This window comes from Lichenostomus cassidix, chromosome 3 (assembly GCF_008360975.1).
Source record: "Lichenostomus cassidix isolate B80296 chromosome 3, HeHo_3.0, whole genome shotgun sequence".
NCBI lineage: Eukaryota > Metazoa > Chordata > Aves > Passeriformes > Meliphagidae > Lichenostomus > Lichenostomus cassidix.
Genome location: NC_139483.1, coordinates 26996842 through 27020158, shown reverse-complemented (window position 1 = coordinate 27020158; position 23317 = coordinate 26996842). Strand labels below are relative to the sequence as shown.

At 49.5% G+C, this 23317-nt stretch overlaps 1 protein-coding gene across 3 annotated transcripts; it reads left to right on the top strand.

Moving 5' to 3' along the window:
* The first annotated feature begins 236 nt into the window (after positions 1-236).
* Positions 237-18025, top strand: FOSL2 (FOS like 2, AP-1 transcription factor subunit). 3 transcript variants are annotated; one of them, XM_085055036.1, is made up of 5 exons: positions 237-429; positions 771-1036; positions 6920-7174; positions 10829-10936; positions 12408-18025. In XM_085055036.1, exons 2-5 carry the CDS (start codon positions 938-940, stop codon positions 12915-12917), a joined length of 972 nt encoding a protein of 323 aa, XP_084911162.1. In that variant the 5' UTR covers positions 237-429; positions 771-937; the 3' UTR covers positions 12918-18025. The 3 variants fall into 3 exon arrangements, with proteins under 3 accessions (XP_084911162.1, XP_084911161.1, XP_084911163.1); XM_085055035.1 differs by lacking the exon at positions 237-429 and having other exon boundaries at positions 438-1036; XM_085055037.1 differs by lacking the exons at positions 237-429; positions 771-1036 and adding an exon at positions 1144-1532.
* Positions 18026-23317: the final 5292 nt, after the last annotated feature.

The following is a 23317-nucleotide window of genomic DNA, read 5'->3' as shown; positions in this document are numbered from 1 at the left end:
CAGCGGACGGGACCAAGCGGGGCGGGGGGGCGGGGCCTGCCGGGAACAGGGCGCCGCGCTGCCCCCGCCGCTCCGCCCGCCCCGCCCCGGCCGCCCGAACCGCGGGCCAGGCAGGGGCGGCGCAGCGGGGCGGGCGGCGCGGCGGGCGCGGCGGAGGCGAGAGCCGTCCCCTTCGGCCGTGCCGCCTCCCCCCGCCGCGGCGGCAGGTGGGAGGCTCCGCGCTGGCAAGGTGGGGCCGGTGCGCCGCGGGTTTGACGTGTGCGAGTGCACATGGTGCGGCGGCGGCGGGCGGATAATAAGCGAGCGCGGCCGGGGCGATGCCATTGCTCTGAGTCACCGCGGGCGCGCGGAGCTCCCGCTCGCAGCGCCGCCGAGCCGCGGGGCGCAAGACCCGGCTGAGTCACCCCGTGCCGGGAAAAGGGGCGGCCGGTGTGTGGTGGTGGTGGAGGAGGAGGTTGGGGGAGGCGGAGGAGAACCGCTCCGCCTGCAGCCCCCGGGGCCGGGGCCGCTCCGCCGGCGGGGCGAGTTTCGCCGGGCAGCGCGGAGAGAGGACATCGGCGAGCGCCCGCCTGCGCGCACGGCTCTGCTCCGCCGCTCCGCCGAGTCCTGCCGTGCCGTGCTGTCCCGTCCCGCGGGCGCTCGGCTGCCAACTGAGCCACTTTTATCATCATTGTTATTATTTTAATTTTTGTCATCTCTTTTTATTTTTACTTTTTACTTTTTTTTCTTTTTTTTTACCTCTTTTCCCCTCACCTTCTTCACCCTCTCAGAAGCCGTTTTTATTATTTTTTTTTCCCCTCTCCGCGGCGAGCGTTGGGAGGCGAGAGGCAAGAGCCGAAGAGGTCGGGAGGGAGAAGGGGGCGGGGAGACGGCGAGGGAGCGGCGGGTGTCGGTGTGGGAAGGCGGGGACGCGGCTCCCCCGGCCCGACCTCGGACCATGTACCAGGACTACCCCGGGAACTTCGACACCTCCTCCAGAGGCAGCAGCGGCTCTCCGGGACACCCCGAGACCTACTCGAGCGGCGCAGCCCAGCAGGTAGGGCCGGGCGCTGCCCCTCTCCCGCGGTCCCTCCGGGGGCTGCTCCGAGCGCTGCCGGGACAGGAGTTCACCGCCACGCCCGGGGAGCGGCCGGCGCTTCCTCCGCGGTGGAGGCGCGGGCGCCCGGCGGAGAGGCGCCGGCGGCGGGAGCGCAGGCGGTGCCGGGGCGCGGGGCTAGCCGCAGCCTCAGCCCCGTCCCGCCGCCGCTCCCTGCCCGCCCGCCCGGAGCGAGTGCCGCGACGCGTCCGGAGGGACGCTGACCGGAGTTCCCCGCCCGTCGGGGCCGGGGGTGCTGTGGGAGGCACGGCCTGCCCCGAGAGGGGACGTGCGGTGAGGGAGCGCCCGGCGGGCAGCCTCCGCCGGCCCGGCCCTAGGTGGAGCGGGGCAGGCGGCTGTCGCTGCCGAGCCCCGCCTGTCGCCCGGGTACCGCCGCGGCGGCGGGCCGGGACCCGCTCGGCAATCAAAGGGCTCCTCCGGGCGACTCCTCTCCGAGGTCGGTAACGCGAATACAGGGGCGCACCGAACTCTTCCTCCTTCCTGCTTTTGTTCTCGTCGGGAGCTTCTCGCTGTCCACGTTCACCGCGCCTGCCCGGGTGGTGCCCGGGGCTCGCCCGGAGCACTTTGGGCGGCTTCGCTGGGACTTTGGGAGGTGCCGCCCGAGTTATTCGCGGAGCTGTTGCAGCCGCCCTGGAATATTCAGGGATGGCTGGAAGTGGGCTCTGGGTCTTTCCAGCGCCTGCAGTGGTCTGCCCGCTTCTCCCCCGGCTAAACTTCAGCTCCGAGGCGCTGACACTCTCTTTGCCTTTGCCACGCTGGGACCCCGAGGCCGGCGGCGTGCCGCTCTGCTCAGCCCGCTGCCCGCCCGCTCCTCGGTTCTGCCGGGAGCCGCCGGCCGCTCTCCGGCCGGCCGTGGCTTTTCCCGAGCGGGAGTTTCCCGGGGCTCGCCGGAGCGCTCCCCGCGCTGTCCGGCCGCGCTCCCCACGCAAGCCCCGCTGCCGGGCGGCGCTTCGGGAATGGGGGATATTTCCTGTGGAAGCGGCGTGAATTCACGGACCTGAAAGCCCAGTCGTGTGGTTTGGGGTTTTTTACGTTTCATTTTCCTAAGTAAATACCTAGGAATAACTTAAATGCTTAGATCGACTAAATCCACCACTTCTGGGGAAGGCATTACACAATCGGACCAGTTATACAAACCTGGGTTATTTCATAACTTGTTTACATCAGCTGGCCCAGCCTCACTCTTTTTTTGCCTTTTCAGAGTTGGGCTTCCCCCCACCTCTCCTTTTTCTCACAATATTGTTTCTTGTGTGGCTTGTATGAGCGAACTGGCAGTGTGAGCACAGTGTAGCCTTCGCATCTAGGAGTCATAGGATAATTGGAATTAAAAAAAAAAAAAAGGGAAAAAAAGTTCAGTCTTAAACTCTGCCAGCCGTACCAGCCCGTGACATTCCTCACATTAAAGAAGTTTTACCAGAAATGACTGGCTGCCGCTCCCTGCCTGCTCCAAACGCATCTCGCTGGTGCCCTCTGCGGGCTGCGGACTGGGGTTTCCAGGGATTCTAGCTCGGCTAAAGCTTATTCCCTGGTTTACAGTAAATGCCAGGGCAAGGTTGGGGAGCGGGAAGGGGAGCTGAGAAACTGGAAACGCCCGGCAAACTGCAAATCCTCACTCTCCCTTTCCTCCTGTGATTTAACAGCTGCGCTAGATTTAAGCACTTGCTGCAGGAGGTCGTGAAACTCTGTCACTGCTTCATATTTGAGCTGTCACAGGCAGAGCGATAACTGGGTTTTCCCCTTTTTCTGCGGCTCCACGTCTTCCCCAGGCAGCTCGCGTGCATGCCGTCTGAGACGGGGACCAGAGCCCAGTTTCTAGGGTTACTATCTGGAACAGGGCTTTAAGCAGGACATTGGCTTAGCGAGAACGTAAATGTTTTCTTTAAGAATCCGGGAGATTTCTCAAGGCCTTGTGCTCTGTCTTTCCCTTGATCCTTACAGATGTTGTAGATTAGGATCAAATGTAAGCGTTGCCTTTACCCTAGCAGTCGGGCTGTTCTGCTGATTCTGGTCTATGGAGATCTGCAGTTTTATCACTACAGAAAAAATGCATTGCTGAAATTTTTTCTTTATTGGGTTTTTTTTTTCCAAAAGCAAGAAAAGATGCATCAGTCACATGTTTAAATGGAAACTGTGTCTCTGAGCCAAGACTTTGATGCTTTTTAATTCTTTTTTCCCATACAGTACAGTACTGGAACATTTTTCTTTTAAGCTGCATGTCATGCTATTTTCCTAATCACTGACTTGCCATGTGGTAAACAGAGACTTTAATGGCAGAGTTTGTGCACTCTTTCAGAGCAGTCAGCTTTCCCCTGAGATACCATAGCACTGTACCCAATTTTTCTTCGAGGAGATGTTCAACACAGGAGAACCATCAAGGGCCTTTTATTTATTGCAAGATCTATCACATATACCCTTCATTTGATAACTGAGTAGTGTTGAAGATCCTCTAGGTGTTTTCTTGGTTGCTTTGTTGTTGGATTTGTTTTTTTATCCCCAGCCTTTATTCTCATTTCTTGACTGGTTTCTGGTGCTGCTCAGCACTTAGTTACAGATGGCAGTGAAGGTCCACAGTGGAGCGTAGATACAACAGGGTGCTGTACAGAAACCTTAAGGTGGAGGAAGGAACCACAAAGCCAAAGCTTGAAATGTTCCTGTGCTGTCTGTGCTGCTAAGTTGTGAGCTGCTAATGTAGTCTGTCCCTGCCTGTGGCAGGACTCGCTGGAGCCTCCCCCAACTATGGATCTGACGAGGCTCTCATCCAACCTCATATTTTTAAGGCAGAGCACAGACTGACCTCAGTTCTTGGCACTCTTAATAACAGGACTCTTTCTGTTTGCTGTTTAGTTGTTGGGGTTTTTTTAATGATACCTTCATCTGCGTTTGCTTGGGTCAGGAGGAGAGCGGTGGGTTCGTGGCTGAGCGCGTGCTGCGTGTGTAGCCCTGCAATCTGCCTATCGCCTCATCTTTCTGTAGTGCTCTGAGCTCTTTGTACAGAGGAAGAGCTGAGAGCTGGTAGAGAGATGCTTCCAGGGGCCTCTCATGGGTCAGGAGAGGAGACCTGTGCATGTCCTGTGAGAGGAGAAGGCAGCAGGGGGTCTGGAAGGAGAAATGGGGAGGTGGGTGAGGGCTGGCAGGGAGATTGAAGCTCTCTGAGAGGAGGAAGGATGAGGAGAGCAAAGCTGGGGCTGCAGTTTGGGGAAAGGTCTGGCACTTCTACGTGAGGAGGCTGGTGCTCAAAGGGGCTGTGCAGGGGAGGTGGCAGGGAATTCAGGGCCTGCCACTGCAACCAGCAGCGTCCCAGGGGTTGGAGCTGATGGCCACTGGGGCAGAGTGTGGGGGGCCAGCAGCATTTTGGCACAGCAGAGCTGATCTGGTGCAGTGTCCTAGCAGGGAAAGAGAGGTATGTGGGGAAAGCCTGATCAGTCAGGAAGCAACGCTTGTAAAACCTGGTGCTAGACTGAGCACACTGTATCTGAAGACTCAGCTTGCTGCAGCAGTGTGTCCCCTAATTAGTTATCCAGGAAAAATAAAGCCTTTGGAAAGTACAGAATACTGGTTTGGGGGATTTTTTTTATTCCTAAGATATTTTGAGTTATTAGAGGGGAAGCTGGTGACAGAGATGGGACATGGCACAGAGAGGAACTGGTCTCTACCCCCCAGTCTGCGAGCAAGCACTGTGGAGCTGCAGAGATGTGGCTGAACTGAGCAGCTCCCCTTTGCTGTCCAGGAGACCTGCACTAGTGTTAGAGAAGGGTCCCAGGTTGAATACAGGAGTGATTGGAAATTGAGTACTTGCTTAATAACTTGGAGCCTGATTTTCATGTCAGATGCTTGTATTTTATGTAGCTGATTTGGTGGTGGATCTGACTCTCACAACCTCTTGTCAGGAATTTTTAGCATGTTGTTGGGTGTTGGAGGCAAAGGTTTGCTCTGGAATGCAAATGGTGTCTGCATGGTAAAGCAGCAGAAGGTCTCTGAATCTTTTGCAGTCATAGCTTTCTAGTGTCCCTGCAAAAAACACAGGAATTTTCTTCTCTGCTTTTTGCAGAAGGGAGGATGGCACAGATAGGTAAAGGTTGTGGTAAAAGCCTCCTGTGGATTTGGAAGTAGGGCTCACATCCCTTGAGCCGAGCTTCAACTGGTCTCGCACTTCCTCCCTTCTGTGAGGTTAAGGTCCTCTTGTGTTCTGGCTATAGAGGCACCAAGGGATCCTCTTCTGTGCCATGTGGCCACAGCCTACACAAGGCAGAGCAAAGGAGGGGATTTGCACCCATAAATTCTGATGCAGTGTTGACCGTTTGTGGCTCTAAGCCTCTGTAACTAACTGGGAGAGGTGACATACACTCTGAAATGTGGGATGAGCTGAGGCTGTGTTGGACTCAAGCTCCAGGTGAATCTCTGAGGTCCTTTTGGGGGTTTTGCCAAGGTCTTGGTGCCATTGTCATTCTTGCTGTGTAATTCCCTTGCCTGCTTAACTTGACTCACACCATCCTTCTCTCATCCCTTCTTGCTAGATTTCGAGCTGTCCAAAGGTGTAAGTCAGCAGTTGTCAGTATTCAGACTGGATCTCCTGGTCTTCAGGTGTTGGTAGCTTGCTAATGCTGGCCTGAAGTGCTGTAGCTATCAGAATGTGAAACACTATTTGCAGTAGCCTTGGTTTAACAAAGCACTTAAGGTGACTAGGCACACCCTGAAAAGGAAATCTATGTTGGTGTCCCTTATCTGGGACGCTTACCTGGGCTGAGGTCAGGCTGATGCAAGGGCTCTCTCTTCTCTGGGAAGCTAGGTTGTTGACCCAAGAATGCACAGTTTTCATGGAATAATTTCAGGGTTTACAAATCAGTGGTGGTGACAGCTACGGGTCCTACAAGCTCTGCCCCTTGCACAGTGATTGCTGGAGCAAGGCCTGCTGTGTGTTAATTCCAGTCTAACCATTGAAAGCCTCCTGAAGGAGCTCAGCACAGACAAAAACATTCTTTCTCCCCTGCTTCCCCCTCCGGGGACAAGCGATTGTTTTCCTTGCAATTTAGTGCCAGCATATTATCCAGATGGATTTACCTCTGTCTGAAAGAAGGTGTACATGTATTTTGGAGGCGATCATTACCTGCTGCCTTGGTTTTACTGCTGCCTTGTTTTGTCTAGACAGTGCAGAGAGCTGCAGGGAACTTGTCCGATCTGAATCCTAAGACCTATTTTATAGGCTGCTATTAAAATACATATCCTCGCACGTAACCATCTCAGGGCCGGCTTCCTCGGTGAGCACAGAGCTACTGAAGGAGAAGCAAGCTGCTGTTCTTGCCATACCAAACCTTGTGTGGACCAAGCCCAAATTTCAGGGCAATCCTTTGGTAAAAGGCAGCTTTGCTCTGCTTGGTTACGGCGTTTCAGAACTGAAGTTTCTCTTCCTTTTCTTCAGGCTTGAAGAGAAGTGTTTCTGTAGAAACTCCTTAATTCCCCTTTTGCTCCACGCCGGAAGGAGTGGTGGGCACTGGCAGGAGGTGGCAGCAGTGGGGACGGTGCCTGGAAGGGGAGGCTGGGGAGGTGTGTGGGGGGAAGAGGAAGGGGGCTGGGAGAGGGCAGGGCTGCTCCGGAAGGGAAGTGCCTGAGCCCAGCGCCTTCCTCAGGGGGCTGTGGCAGGCAGGGGCAGCTTAGGATGCTGCACAGGCACCAGCTACTGGTGTTTTTGCTTCAGGTGCTGCTTTGATCCTCACTGGTGCCACCCCTGAGGGCCTAGTTGGTTTCGGAGTAACCACTTATGTTCTGCTTTCACTGACGGTTTCTTCTCTTCTCTCTGTCCCTCTTCTCCCCTGCCTTTCCTCCTAGAAATTTCGAGTAGATATGCCAGGATCAGGCAGTGCTTTTATCCCTACGATCAACGCCATCACAACCAGCCAAGACCTGCAGTGGATGGTCCAGCCCACTGTCATCACCTCCATGTCAAGCCCTTACTCGCGTTCGCACCCCTACAGCCACCCGCTGCCCCCGCTGTCCTCAGTGGCCGGACACACGGCTCTCCAGCGTCCTGGTGTCATCAAAACCATCGGCACCACCGTGGGACGGAGACGGAGAGATGAGCAGGTAACTGCAGTGGGGACAGCAGCTGGGAGTGCCTTGAAAACAGATGTACAGAGATGTTTCCTCCCCGCCCCCTCCTGAGATCTCCCAATGCCACAGTGGAGCACTGAGGTCCATCCCTGGTGCTGTACACGTGCTGGGGCTTCTTAGGGTGGTGCAGGGTGTAAGCTGGAGAGTGACTTTTATTGCTGCTTCCTTACTGTACAGTGAAATGTACCCAATCTTCATCAAACACTTTGCACCACCAGGCCGCATTGCGGCTTGGTTTCAAAAGCAGGTGAAACTCTGAAGTTGAGCCCTGGGTTTCAGTTTGAGTGTCTGCCACTCCAGGCAGAAAGAAACCTCCAAGAAAGCAGAGCAGCTTTCATGTAGGTCCTTTACAAATCTGACACCTAAATTACATCAGCTAGTGTTTTCTGTTGGCTGTGTAGCAGCTAGCACTGCTCCAGTCTCCATTTGTGTCATACCCCCAGTACCAGCCAGCATCACGCAGGGAGGAACAGCTTCCCTAGACCACCTCAGCTGTAGTGTGAAGAGCCTTCTGCATGACCAGGGTCTAAATCCCCCTTCCCACTACAAATATGTAATCTCTTGATCTTTTTGCAGCAGTGAGGTGGGGATCCCATAAGAGATTTTTCTGCTCCAAACCCAGAGGTGTTTTAATAACTGGCATGGGTGGCTTGTACCACTGCCGCCATGTGCTCAACCTCCTGACCAGATTATCAAGCCGGGACCCTGGATCCGCAGGGCAATGGATTAGATGCAGGCATCTCATCTTCTAGAAATCAGCTCTTTTCTCTTCTTAGTGAGAATCAGCCTTCTCCAGGGCTATCTGGTGAACAGCTATTCACAGCACTAGGCTGATTTCTCTTAAAAAAAAAAAAAATCTGACTAAACTTGATCTCCCCAAGTTGTTCCCAAGCAGCATTTGTGTGGGTCGCTGCAGAGCCGTGCAGTGAGACACACTGCGCACCCTCCGTACATGAGTGCATGCTGTTGTGTGAGGTCTGTTTCTAATAAGACTCACCAGCCCTACTTTTACTTCCACGTCATCTGTTTTGATTCACAGTCCGATTATTTTATGTGGAGTTGCTGTCTGGCTTAGACCTAAGAGGTTAAAGTCAGAGTTTAGCAGTACCTCTGTGTGGGGAGCTGGTATGGGTGCACTGAGGACCCGTTTTTGGGAGGAAGGATGGGCTAGCCATGGTGGCTCGGGTACGTGCCAGCCTCTTCCACCAGCTGGAGCTACTTCCCAGTTCCCTTCGTGCAGGGCTGGTGTCCAAAAGCAGGGAAGGTCTCACGAGAACTGGAGGAATAATTAGCAACAACTAATTTGTTTGACAAATGCTGCCTCTGTGTTCACAAATTGGCCGTGAAGAGATCACCATATTCTCTGCTTTATTTGTTGTTCAGAGTTATTTGCTGAAGGATGCCTGCCAAGCAATTCCTGGCCTGTGGCTTGTTTGCAAGCCGTTCATTGTGGGTCATTCAAAGCCAAGTCCTTTTGATTAGACACGTGCTAAGGCAGTACCCGGGTGCTTTCCTGTGGCCCTTTGGCTCAGGTTTTCACGCCTGGCTCTTTGAACACCACATCAGAGTGCCTTTTTGGAAAACATTGTGTAACGCTTTATGAAAAGAGCCTGTTTTGATGAACGTTCCTGACACTGAATGCACGTATTGGGCTTGGACAAGCTATGGATAACGCATACAGCAGGGGCACAGAGTGCCAAGTCCAACCGCTTTCAAACAAATCCAGCAACCACTGATGAAATATTCCTTTTTGGACCTGGTAAAACGTTAAGAACATCCAGATTAGGGGCTTCTGCCCCATCTATATGATTTTTAAAAGCAAAGTCTCCAAACCAGATAATTTTAAAATTACTGAAGGCCCTTGGAGGAGAAGTTCTCCTCCAAACATATTTCAATGAGATCTGTGCTTCTAAAGCATGAAAGGGCTCTTGAAAACTGTAGACAGAGGCCCCAAGTCAGCATAGCTTCTGTGTGTGTGCTCAGTGCTTTGCCACACTGTAGATACTTGTGTGAAAATACATTTTTACCCTGCACTCATACGGGGTGGGAAGTGAGTGGGCAGAGCTGTAGTGGGGAGAGCAGTGCTTGTAGGGGCTCCTTGCTGGGGGAAAGATGCTGCCCAGAAGAATGGAGGTGTCCCCTGCCCTAAGATGGACACTGAGCTGCTGATGGAAAAGCATTTATGCCTAAATCCTGTGTCCTGCAGTCCTAGAATTGCTTGTGTTGCTCAGTGAGCATCCAGGGGCTCATGTTACATGCAGGTGAAATCACAGGCACAGATCAGATCCTGAAAAAAGCAGAAATGAGCGAGCTGAATGCCCAGAGGCTGAAGTAAACTCACTGAAACTGCAAGCATCAAAATTAGGGAGATAGAGCAAGCCAAAACAAACCAGGCTGAGGTTGGAGTAAAACTAATAATAAAAAGAAAAGATAGTAAAACAGCGAATGTGTCATTTGTGACAGTGACAGTCCATGAAGATATTAAAACTGAAGCTTCTCTGAAGAGGTGTTTCTTTCCATTCTGTGCTGGCACTGTGAGATCTGACATGTGCTTTGCCAGGTGTCAGGGTTTTGCTTTCGTTTGCAATCACCAGGCCAGAGCCCTGCAGCACACAGGGTCTGGGTGAGGCTGAAGCACAGGGCACAGAGTTGGAGCGTAGGGCAGAGGGGGTGCAGGGCTGAGCACGTGCCCTGGATCCCCACACTGGTCTGTCTGCATGGCTCCCGCTGGATCCCCACACTGGTCTGTCTGCACGGCTCCTGCTGGATCCCCACACTGGTCTGTCCTCACAGCTCCCGCACGCCAGGTGCCGCAGAGCAGGGCTGCACTCACTTGCTCAGTGCCCTGCTGTCCTGGCTCCCTGGCTTTGGCCCTGGAACAAACCTATCTGCTGCTGGGGTTTGTAAAACCTCGTCTCAAACCCCAAAACTAGGTATAGCTTGACCAGGTCTTGTGAGCTCCTGCTCACTTCCTCTGGTTTCGCAAGAGTGTAGCTGGATGGGTTTCTATGGAATTGCTCCTGATTTACATCAGTGAGGATGTCAGCTGGCCTCAGGAAGCCCTTGATATTGCTGGAGCCTTGCCTGCTGATGCAAGAAGCACTGTGTTATCTCGCTGAATGCTCAAAAATCTGAGGTCAAATTTTTGGGTGGTATAAATCATTGTTGCTTCACGGACTTCATGGGAGCTCTGCTGATTTCCCTGTTTCCCCCTATCCACTGTCCCCGACCTTCAAGCAAACAACTATTTTTGTGTGGGAAGCAGCAGATATTTTCTTTCAAGAAAGAGGCACTTACAACATCGTGCTCTGGTTTTGCTTAATGTACCACCCAAGTTGTGAAATAATCAGAGCATCTTTTATCTGTTTGGCCTTGGTGCAGATTCACTGTCCTCTTACACAATCTTCTCCCTGTGCCCTGCTCCATCTTCTCCTCACCCTTCTGCTAAGACCTGGTGCAGGCAGAGATACTGTGTGCTTTCATCTTCTGCTGACATCAGTGACGAGGGGGAGTGCTCCGCATCCTGCTGGATCAGGCTTTTTTCCTTTACATTGCGGTTAAATCCTCACAAACTTAAAGGAATGCCTTGCTCAGATCTGATTGGATTTTCTTGGCACTTGCCCACAGCTGTCGCCCGAGGAAGAGGAGAAGCGAAGGATCCGGAGGGAGAGGAACAAGCTGGCAGCTGCTAAGTGTCGTAACAGGCGCCGAGAGCTAACAGAGAAACTCCAGGCGGTATGTGCTTTGCATACATTCCTCCTTGCTTGTCGCCCACCCTTCGGACCGGCTCCAAGGGCATTGTTCTTCCTCCACTGGCATGTCGAGGAAGATGCTTCAAACACACTCTGCCTTCCTAGTCCAAGGTTGCCCAGTGGTACTGCTTCTACATCAGCAGTAGCTGATACGGGGAACTTGAGCTCAGGACCCTAAATTGTCTTTGCTGAATGCCCAAAATGTCCTAGGAGCTCTCTTCCCTTCTGGCCTCTCAACTAGCACAAGTCTCCCTGACTCTCATCTCCTTTCATAAATGGAAGTAAAGACACCGTCTGCCTTGAAGGCAGGCTTTAAGGACAAAAGCACTGAAGAGTTAGGATCATCTGAAAGCAGTAGAAAACAAGGCAGATGTCGTGTGTACTTATCAAAGCTACACCCTTTAGCCTTAAACTTTCTTTGGGGTGGAGGTTAACTGACTTCCTTCAAAAAGGAAGCATCCCAGTGATGTGTGCCCTGGTGCTGTAGGAGTAATAATTAGTGAAGCTGAAGAGGGCAGGGCTGAGCATAAGAACCAAGAGGTGGGTAAGGGACTGGTTTGAGGAGAAGACAAGAATGGGTTATGTTGAAAGAAGCTGAAGGCGATGCTCCAGTGCTCCTGGTCAAGAACGAGCCTGGGGCTGGTTTTATCCAATGATCGTGTTAGCAAGCACAGCAGCAGTTAAAGCACACCAGTGAAATGTGCTGCTGCCTCAAATTAGGAGGTATTCTCAGTGTAAGGGAGGCAGGACATCCTATAGAAATGTCGTGACTAAAGTGATGGAAGTGAGAGGAATGTGCAAAGTGGGAAGTCATTCTGAAAGACTGAGTGTGAGTTTTGTGAAGCTACGAGATCCTCATATGGGAAAGTACTAATTGCTCACAGACTGACTATGAGCCAGCAGCATGATGTGACCGTGGGAAAGGTAAATGTACTAATGGTAGGATGCACCAAGGGATGATCCAGTGTTAGTCCTTTGCGAAGAGTTAGACAAATGTCAGACCTAATCTGGAATATGCACTACAGAAATAAAATGAAAATAGTTTAGGACTGCTATACACTACCTCTGAGTGAAAAAGATATGACTAACCTAACATAAAAAACAATGGGAGGAGATCTGGGTACTCTGCTGAGGTCTGTCAGGCAGAGGGCAAGGGAGAAGACGGAAGTCACAGGCCAAGACAGAGTGGCAAAAACTGGCCATCAGATATTTAAGGCAAGTTCATGAGACTATTTACAACCCTTAGATTGGTGAAGTTTCAGAATAGCCTACTAATAGACACATGAAACGCAAGATGCTTGACTGGCATTGACCTGGTGTCTGCTTGCCTCATGAAGAGTCTGGGGTGTATCTGCCTATGCCAGATGGGGTCTGGACTTGGTGGCCCTGTTCCAGGTGAGGAGTAGTTGTAGAGCCTTTGGTATTTTATTTATTTATTCCCCTTTTGTCTACAGGAAACTGAGGTACTGGAGGAGGAGAAGTCAGTGCTGCAAAAGGAGATCGCTGAGCTCCAGAAAGAAAAGGAGAAGCTGGAGTTTATGCTGGTGGCTCACAGCCCTGTGTGCAAAATCAGCCCTGAGGAGCGTCGGAGCCCACCATCCAGCAGCCTCCAGAGCGTTCGGACTGGAGCAAGTGGAGCGGTGGTGGTGAAGCAGGAGCCTGTGGAGGAAGAGATCCCATCTTCCTCTTTGGTCCTTGACAAAGCCCAGAGGTCTGTCATTAAGCCCATCAGCATTGCTGGAGGTTTTTATGGGGAGGAGGCACTCAACACTCCCATTGTGGTGACCTCAACACCAGCCATCACTCCTGGCTCTTCCAACTTGGTGTTCACCTACCCTAACGTGTTGGATCAGGAGTCTCCTCTCTCCCCTTCTGAGTCCTGCTCCAAAGCTCACCGGAGGAGCAGCAGCAGCGGGGACCAGTCCTCAGATTCCTTGAACTCTCCCACCTTGCTGGCATTGTAATCCTGCTGCAGCCCCCCATTTTGCCAGTGTGTTACATCCCCCACAGCACCATGGGGGGAGCCCCCTCCGTGGGATTAGAGACAGGCACAGGATCGTTCAAGCACAAGGGCAGCAAGAACAAGGATGGGGAAGTGCTACAGCTCCAGGAAGGAGAGTGAGGACCAACGCCAGCTCCCTGGAGGCAGGAAACGGCAAGGGTGGGACTGACACGCCAGGGCTGTTTGGAGAGGGTGATGTCCCCTCTGTAGGGACTGCCGATGGAAACCTCTTTGTGGCTCCCCGTGGGGACTCGGGGTGCACTCCTGGCCAGGACTGAAGGCGAGCTGCAGACAGTTGCTAGTCGTCCCTTTCCTTTGTGGATTGACCTGATCGGTTGTGCTCTGTGCTTAAATCATTCTGGTTAGTTGATCTTACAGCTTCTCTCTTGTGTGCTCTCTCTCTCTCTGCTTATAATTTCCAATGTTGTCGATCCCATTACATTTCATCCAGCTGCTCTGAACTCTAAAGTCTTGTTGGGATCTTTCCTCTTGGGCATAGCTGTGAAAAACACATATGGTTGCCCAGACAGGAGGGTGACAGCTGGGAGGACCAGGAGATAGGGGGACCAAGAGGAGCCCAAGAGCTCAGCAGCAAGGGCAGAGCCTGTAATCTCTAGCCTGAGGCACAGAGACAGCAGAAGGCTCATGTGGAAGCCTTTCTTTTAAAAAATTTAGATATATTTATCCCCTTGGGCTCCTCAAAAAACCAAGTTAGCATCTCAGGGCCAAAGTAGCATCAGAAAAGCTGCTGGGCTGGCACTTAGCAGTGTCACTGGTAGGGTTTTACCCTAGTTTGCTGGATATCAAGTCTGCTGCTTGTTGTTTACTTTTCCTGGGCTGCCTGCTGTCTAGGGAGTATTACATCTTCCTTCCCATCAGGGCTTCTGACTCAGAGGCTGATCTCTTCCTGTTAGTAAATCTTCCCATCCCCTTGGCCATATTTGCAGAACGTGCTACAAAAAAAGAGATGGCACCACATGCCTATAAATCTAGGATGGAGACTGGCAGCAGCTAAGAGGGTGAAATTAGCTGGCTTTGCCCTTGCTGATTTTTTCATTGTTGGGAAATAAAGCAGCACATATCCACCACCACAGGCCACAAGGCCCCAGCTCCTGGCCAGGCAGGAATGGCATGGTAAAAGTGTTGACCTATTTGAACTAAAACAGAGCTTCTGACAAGCTCTGGCAAATGGCAAATTGATAGCTGAGGAAAATCGATTTGCATTTATTTGCACCTTGGTCTTCGGCCTCTGGTTTTTTTTTGCATTACAATTGATCTTGTTTTGTTGGGGTTGATTGGCCTGAAGACAAAGAAACAAACCAAAGGGCTCTTCCCCTAGTCTTGGGTCCTTGTCTTCTCTAGCCTGTGGGCTTGGCTGCTACTGCTAAGTGCTTACAGAGAGCACAAGCTCTCCAGTGCTAATGTTCACTACTGAAAACAGTCATGTGTGTAACCTATTTCCACTTGGAGCCAAGCTCAACTCCTATTGATGTCAAGGTACTGACAAACCTTGACCCTGTGCACACTAGGATTGCCAGCTTGCCAGCTAAACCGCTTAGGAGATAGCTCTTTGGTCCTGCCTATTGAAGCTGTGGTGGCAGCTATTTATTCTGGTGTGAGATTGTCTTTTTTTTTAATACACATATATAAATATATATAGATATAATTTTTTTTTAAATCAACCAAAACCAGGGTATTTCTTGTTCAGGCTGGACCTGGAGAAATGCAACATACAATTGTGGGGCTAGTCCTATGAGATGCAAAACTGCTGCAGTCCCCGCCAACTCCACTGGGAATTAATAGGGTTCAGTCTTGTGGAACTGGACCTTTACTCAGCAGGGCTGGCTTCCCTCAAACTCTGGCCACTGCCCATTTCTGGAATAATTTCAAAGGGACACTATTTTGGCTCTAAAGATAGACTTTAGCTTCTTTATTATAACTGTTTTTAAACCCAGGTGTTTACCAAACCTGCCAGAAATGAAAATGTGAGTGATCTTTTTGCTTCATAAAGCTGATTGGATTCAGGCTTTTTCTATATTGCTTAAACAGTTCCATCCTTATACTGGTGCTAGAGGTTTCAAACTGAGCTTACACAGTGAGTAAAATTAATAAAAGAGTTTTTCATCCTTCCACATATATCAAAACTTCTAATAAAGTAGATCTTAAATTTTCCATAGTTAGCAGAGAGCATACAATTTTCCTAGGGTTTTTAGTAGATGATACCACTATAGGTGAAACTGCAGCTTCTCTGTTTCCATTTTGCCAAATGCTTGTTTGGATTGAGATTCTAAAACGGTTAATAAAATGTCTCTGCATGTCATTTCCACCCATTTTTGAGCAGAACACAACACTGACAAATGGTGGGTGAATCCTAAAATGATACAGCTACATTTGAGGCTAGCTGACCAGGATTGCTGTCTCCTGTGAGATCAGGAACATCCACCCTTTGTAGGGGTTTCAGGACGTCAGGTGCCCCCTCAGATCTAGCTGGGGAAACAACAAAAAACCTACCTTTGCTTTTGGTCACTGAATCATTGCCAAAATGAGCTGCAGCTGGTCCTTGCCCACTGCCTCCTGCCTGGTCATTGACCTGCTCAGAGACAGGACAAGATGCTCCCCTTTCCTGACCTATGATACTGATGGGTGACATGTGAAACTGCTCAAAAAAGAGGATTATTTTCTACTCTTAGATACCCTTGTGCCTGCCCGTTTTGTCTCTCAGGTCTCTCAGAGGATGTCTGTGTTGGGATCGCTGGTCTCTGGCCTTATGTATGTTGTGGATCAGCCTTACTTTTGTTTAATTTTTGGGAGGCAGGTACAACTTTACTGCCATTTTGGTCCAGCCCTACATTCTTCCTTTCAGATTTTCTGGTGTGCTCTTTGGGAACTGATTTTCCTTCCCATGCCAAAATGGTATTTTCCATGAGTACCTTCCCTGCCAGTTCCTAACTGTAGTGTCTCCATGTTCTGCATGTAGTGGGAATGTAGGAGCTGTTATAACTAGTGCAGACAAAGTTTTTGAAGTCAATGGAAAAAGGCCCAGGGAATTTCAGTTGGTGTTGGGTCAGCCCCCTAGTGACTGGCCCAACAAAGCCTCTCCTAACACCTTAAATTAATCAATGCCAAACTGGGAGGAGCAGTAGCAGCTGCATTGAAGGAAGCATTCAGCTTCTAGGTGATGATTGCCATTCCAGCTTTGCCCTCATTCCTCCTTCCCCTTTCCCAGTTGTGGCATTGCCTTCATATATTCCTTTCTTGTAGGTGTGGAGACTGGGGAAGTCTCAATCTACTTGGGGTGTGATGGGATTTGGGACCAACATGCTGGGGACAGTAGCTCTCTGTTGTGTTTTTATAATTATTATTTAAATGATCTATTTAGTTCATCTGAACCTTTAATTTTGCTGCTTACTGTATGTAGGATCCACCTGGCCTTCATCCTAAATGAAAAGAAAAAACCAAAATGAAAACAAACCTAAGACACCTCCCTTCTCCCTGGTCTCTTATTTATTGGCAGGCAGCCGTCTTGTGCCTGCTCCAGCAGATCTGCTCGCCATTAATTTAACATCCTCCCAAATCACATTCCTGGTGTTTGGTTGTTGCTTTTTTTTTTTTTTCCTTGTTGCCTTTTTTTTCCTTCATTCTAAAACAGACTTCTGAAATGTAAGAAATCTTATTATCATGACACAAGTTCATTTTCGTTAGGAAGGCCAAGTCAAACATTTTAAGAGGTGGGGGGAACAATATACATTTATTTCTTATTTATTTATCATGTTTACATCTTTTTTTTTTTCTGTTCAAGACTTGGATATTATAAAGAAAGCATTAAAATACTACAATCTTTTTTTTTAGGCTAATAATTTTTTTTTGATTTCTTAAATAAAAGAATCTGGGTTTTGTTGTTGTCTGTATAAAATGTAAAAAGAGATATGTTTTTAAAGATGCATTATCATTCCTCTGTGAACAGTAGGTGGAGTTCAGGACAAATCTCAGAATACAAGATAATAATAAAATCCCATCCTGTTTTACTTAATTGTTCCCCTCCTATCCTGTATGATTAAAGGGTTATTCCACTTTCTTGTTTGTGGTTACTTGATGTTAAAACCATGTTAAAATGTGTAGAAAATAGGTATCCAATTGTTTTTGCTCAGTGAGAGGATAAACTGTTGTATATATCTTGATATACTGTGTAGTTCAAAGTAACATCAGTAAGGGATAGTGCATCTTTATTAGAGCGATAAGTTACTAGTGTCACTAAAGTCTGCTTTAAGATCCTCAGATACAGAAAGGGCCTGGTTCTGATTCCACTCACCTGGGATAAATTGAAAGCATCAATAGCATTTTGCTGCTGTGAAGCAGGTATTGGAAGTGAAATCAAGCCTCAGTGACTGATAGGTGACCATGAGGATTGTTGAAGGTTTGGGGGCACCATTATCTTTTTTTTTCCTCAAAAGTTTTAGATCATGGGTTTTCTTTTTTAGTGTCTGTCTGCAGTGAAATAGTTTCTGCCACAGAGGTTCTTAAAGATGACTGCTGAAGTGGGACCTTTCTTTGTTTGTAGTGATCTTGGTGTCGTTCTTGCAGTCCTGGGGAATTTCAGCTCTGAGGCATTCTCTCTGGTGTTGTCTCTTTTCTGTTCTTGTTATTTTACTGAATTACAGGCCTACAGTGTTTGCACTAAAACAAAAAGCTTGTTAGAGAAAGCTTGCTGCTACGAAAGAAAGAACATATTAAAATGGTTTTGCTTTTACAATTTTAACTGAGTAGCATTTTGTAGAATAAACTCAATTTCGACTGAAAAGAAAAAATGACTTTTCTTTTTTCCTCTGCACCTTCTCCCCCCATACTCCTTTCTTTTCATCCAATTCCTCAGTGGTATGATGTTCTCCCCCTTCTCCTTTGGTGCTCAGTTGTAATGATTGGCTGTATTGTTGACTATGCTGCTGATAGTTATGACACTTGTAAATCTCGTTTTAATGACATTGTGGACACTTTTGTATAGCAAGAACTAACTGGAGTTCTCTCTGTTAATTGAAGTAATTAAAAAGCTCCCTTTGCCATGAACAATTAAAAGCTTCCATGTTCCTTCACTGTGAGCAAATGGGTCCAGCATTGCCAGGTGCCTGGTTGCACCACTTTTCAAGGCTTCTTTCATAAGAGCAGCTGCAATCCTGACAGCTGTTACCTGCAACAATGGGAGATGGGGCAGAAGTTAGCAGAGCAGCCTGCCTGGGCTAAAAGGCAAATAAAGCACTAATCTTTCCATCTTGGCTTCAAAAAGGAAAGGGATAGAGATAGAAAATACGTGCTGAGATGATTTTTTTTTGTTGTTTATTTTAAATCGTCCTCAACCAGAAGGAGTCAAAACTTCTGCTCTGAAAACTTGGGGTGGAGAACATGGTTGCTTCACTGGAAACAAGGAGGAGCTTAAGATGGAATTCCCTTGCTTGCCTGGGGAAACGTCCAGCCTCTGGAGTGGAAGGAACTCAAATACATCAGGTTAAGAGAGGAGGATGTCATGTTCAAAATGAAACAGTGGAGGGGAGGAGATAGGTGAATCATTGCTGGCCAAGCTGGCACCAGACCAAGCTTCTCCTTAGTCATGGACTTCCTTAGGAGTAATGTCTGCTCTGGTTTCCTGCTGGTCCCTGTCCCTTTCCCCCCCCCTTTCATGTTTTTTTTGGTTTTTTGTTTAAACCCCTGTGTTCTCACAGTTCCACGGGGAAGGAGATGAGAGATGTTGGAATAAGTTATAAGGCTGGTGTATGGAAACTATTTGTGAAGTTATAGGGAATGCTGGAGGTACCAGTCACCAGAAGAGGGAATACATGCACATGCCTGTGTGAAATGAGCTCAGCCCTCAGGAATCCATACTGTAGGAAAGCTGACATGAAATCAGCGTAGGAGGATTTGGGCTGTAGAGCAGGACCCAGCCTAAGGGTTCTCTACAGGGTCAAGGATGACAGAGGGGTAAGGGAGAGCCTATGGGAAGCTTTATCTAAATGCACTTGTCCTAGTATGGCTAAAGGAAAAAATAAGATATTCTGGGGGGCATGGCAACTACAAGCAAATATGCCAAAGGATTCAGGAGCATCATCTCTTAATATCTATCTCCACTGGGCCTCGGGCATGGGGGAGTCCCCATTTGATCTCCTACTGCACACAAGTCTTCTCCAACGGGAGTGCCTCCAGGATTTCCTGCCTCTCGAAGGGCTTTCCCATTACGCTGCTGCACAGAGGCATCCAGCCCCGATTTTGTCAAACCAGCTCCTTTGGCACTGTATGCCTCCTCCGCCCCCTCCCAAAAAAAGGCTAACAGGAGGATATGTTCTTGCTTGCCTCCTGCCAACCTGAAGTGCTCCCTAAGCTCCTGTTTGCTGACAGCACCCTTCAAAAAGGCTTAATGCTGCTTGACTGCAAATGCTGCTTGCGAGGCCCGACCTCCCATTTTCTTCTCCCAGTAGTGGCTGGCTGTGACTGCCTTTGATCATTAGCTGTGGACCCCGGAATGTCCACAGCAGTTACTGTAACTTGGTTTGGAAGGATGAAATTGCACAGCAGAGCAAACTCTTTCCCACCAGGCTTCTAGCTGTGGGAGGCCAAATTCTACCACACTGACATGGAAATTATGTTTTTCCCAACATCCTCATCTTGGTTTAGATCACTTTACATAGGGAATTTCCCCTCCTTCTGAAACAGGCTCATCCTCCCTCTACCCTGCAGTGCCCTAACCCAGTGATGAGAGGGAGTGATCTGTATCTTACCACAGGGTAGGCAGAGTCATACTGGAACAGAGATCACCCTTTTGCAGGAAAGATGGTGAGGGACATCTGCACCAAAACCTCTTCCATCAGGATCAGCACACATCCCAATGATGTCTTTAGTGTGTACAAGAATTAAAAGAGGCTCTCCATTCTCTTTTGCCTGTCACCTTCCCAGAATGTGAGATTGATCACTGCACTTTTCCTAGTGGTTACATTTCTTATTGACTGAAGCACTGGCTCCTCTTTCCAGGCAGCATGTGTAGGTAGCCTGGTCTTCTTACATGGAGTGGAGACCCCACCTGGGACAGAGCTTTTGTGGCAAGAGAAATCCCAGAGGAGTTGCCTAAATATATCATGCCAGAGGATGTCAAGTTGTCAGATGAAGGCTTTTGGTGATTTTTTTTTTTTCACTTTTAAAATTTTATCTAGAACCTGCAGGAGCAGCCACAGGAACACTGCAGAAATTCTGCAGCCAATGGAAAGAATAAGCATGTGTTAAATCTGAAGAAAGCTTAATGGCAAGCAGAGCTAGAGTGGGAGTGTGGGGAAAAGGAGGGCATCCAGAATACTGGTTTGAAGTGATGTTTCCACTGCCATGTGGGAAGGATGTGATAGAGAAAAACAGTGACATTGTTAGTGCATCAGATACCCCAAAATGGAAAAAATGATGCACTTAAAAAAAAACCCCCAACCCTACACTATATGTTCCCACTCTACTGATGTCGGTGTGTCCTGAAATTTCGTATTGTCATAACAAGTGTTTTCTGCTCAGTCTCACATGGTACTAGCAAGGCCCTGGCCAGTGTCAGGACAGTGAACAGTGCAGATGGATTATCAGCTCAGGGGAAGTTGCTGGCACCTTCTTATAGGGCTGAGGTTTAAACAGAAGTTTTTCATGCATGTTCCAGTGTAGTGAGATCCAGTACAACTCGGGAAGATTTTCCTTGATGAAGTCAGGACAAGGCTGGGAGGAAAGGCCAAGACAGTTGGGAATGTTTGGCTATGAGAAAAGGCAGCTCAGGGAGGATCTTACCGAAATGTATAAATACCTGATTGGGGTAAAAGAGATGTAATCATACTCTTCCCAGTAGTACCAAGTGACAGGATGAGACCTAATGGTCACAATTTGTAATAGAGGACATGAAAGTAACTTTCTCACTGTGAAGGTTGTCAAACACTGGTATAGGTTGACCAGGGAACTTTGTGGAGTCTCCATCCTTGGAGACATTCAAAACTAGACTTGACATGGATCTCACCAATCTGCTCTAACTGACCCTGCTTGAGCAAAAGAGTGGATTAGACACTCTCCTGTGATGCCTTCCAACCTCAACCATTCTGTGTTTCTGCTTTTCATTCCACATAGTCCTGAAGGAACATATTGCGAGCATATTTCTTTCCCCCTTGCAGTGCCATCTCATTTGAACTCCATAATTCCTCTGTACTAAATATCAGCCTTTTTGATGCTGGCTGTACAAGGTCAAACAGATAAGGACTAAGCTGGGAGGAGGATATCATGGCAGACAAGAATGTAAACTGAATGTTCAGCCTGATGCAGTGTGAGTCTCAGATTTCCCTTTTCATTTTGCATGCTCCATTCCACAGTCTAGCGTGGAGGAAGAGAGGGAGACAGGCCTTACATGGCCGTAATCTAGATCCTGCATCCCACAAATGACTGTACAATTCTGCAAGTTCACAGGCAGTGCCAGAACTGTTGCCTATTTTCCTTTTGCAGGCTGTCCTACTGTTTTTCCTGTCTCAGACAGTAGTTTTTCAAGTTCCCTGGAAAGGCAAATAAGGATTAACAGCTGATGATCCTAGGTAAGTTCATGGGTCAACTGAGCAAAGAGCTCCCTCTGGCCCCCCACCCCCTTTCTGTAACCCTGGTTGGTCTCCCAGACTCAGGCAAATTCATCAGTGGCTCCCAATGATACACACTCCTGCTGGTGATTACTGATGTCAGTGGCCACAGCAAGAGATGCTGGTCTTGGGCAAAGGGAGGAAATAGGTCAGTTCTTTTCCTTTGGGTAGCTCAAGCTATTCAAGCACTAGATGCTCTAATTCACTAATTCCTGTTTGAGTTGCTTACATCATATTACCACTCTGAAATGTACTTGATTTAGTTTCAAAACTGTTTGTTTCATGTTAATGAGGGTAGAGCAATAGACACCAGCCTGTGGGCTTTAAAGGCCTACATGCCAGAGGCCCATGAATGTCTCTGTTGATCCAGGGAAAAGGTGAGCTTATAAGCCCTCCACATCTAAGATTGCCCTATGGTCTATCGAGGCACAGCCCAGCTCTGACCCCTTGAAGCCAGAGCTTGGGGCAGGCCATCAGGGCCAGCAGTGAGCAGCACCACAGCCTCATGCCTCAGGAACTGGTTGCCACAGCCTTTGTTCTAGGCTGATGCTGACTTGGAAGGCTGCAACCCTTCACTCCTCCCTGGCTGCTACAGGTCACGGGGATGATGGAAGACATTGGCTGCCTTTTGTAGCCTCCAATTGAGCACCGTGTTTGTGAGCCACAAGGACTGTGATTAAATCTCTGCTCTGAGCAGCGTTCTGAGGCCATACTGGTATCTAATTACAGTCTCTGCTTCTGGCAGCTGAGGAAATGAAGATCTGCCTGTGACACTGCCTGTGGTAAAAGGGAGGGAATCGGAAAGGAGAATGATGCCTTTAAAACATCAGCTTCAGGTGCTTCCCTCGACCTTGAGTGTCCTCTTCTGTCAGCACCCGCATCTGGAATGGGTGCTCATCCTGGAGTGATGTTCTTCCCCCTGCTCTTGTTGTCCTGGTGGAGGTGAGGGGTTTGCTGGAGCTGTAGTCTGTGGCCAGGCTGTTCCCAGGCAGCTACAAGGAACAAAGGTTGTCCTGTGATGGCACAGAGCAGGAGCTGTACAGCGAAGGTCTTGGTAACGTGAGGTCCTCCAAGATGCACCTGGCTGGAGGAGGTCCCTGGTTGCATAGAGCTCCCTGTCCTAGAGGACTGAAGGACAGTCCTCTTCACAGCATGGCTGGCTGCCTTTGGAGGGTAGGTCTATCCTCCACCCCTGGTGACTGTCTGGTTCCAAACTTGGTTTTCTTCTGTCACATGGCTCCAACTCTGATTTTTTTTTTTTTGTGCAGCTGCTGCAATTTCTCTGTTCCCCAGGACCAGTAGCAGCTCCACAGGCACGTTTCTGGTGGCAGGGAGGGAGAGACTCTTTCCACCGTGGAGCTGTACAAAGGGCTAAATCCTGTGACCTGGTGCCATGGGGAAGAAAGTCATTACTAATCCCTACCATATAGCGGCTCCGCCTGCCCAGCAGGATCAATGGCGCCATCTCAGCCCCATTATGTTGACTCTGAATCAGCAAGGAACGCCTAGGAGCTGGGAGGAGAGGGCTCCTCCCTGTGTGGGGTATTGCTGCCTGCCTGTGGGACAGTCAGGGCCGCCTTCCTGCCCCCTGATTCTGGAGCAGGTGATGAAGCACTCAGTGGTTGCTTAGGCCCACAGGCTAGCCCAGAGCCAAGCCTAGAGCAGGACGGGCAGGCAGAGACCCTGCCAGGATGTGTGCCAGGCTCACCAGCCCCAGGAGCATGGGGCGAGCACGGGAGCCGCG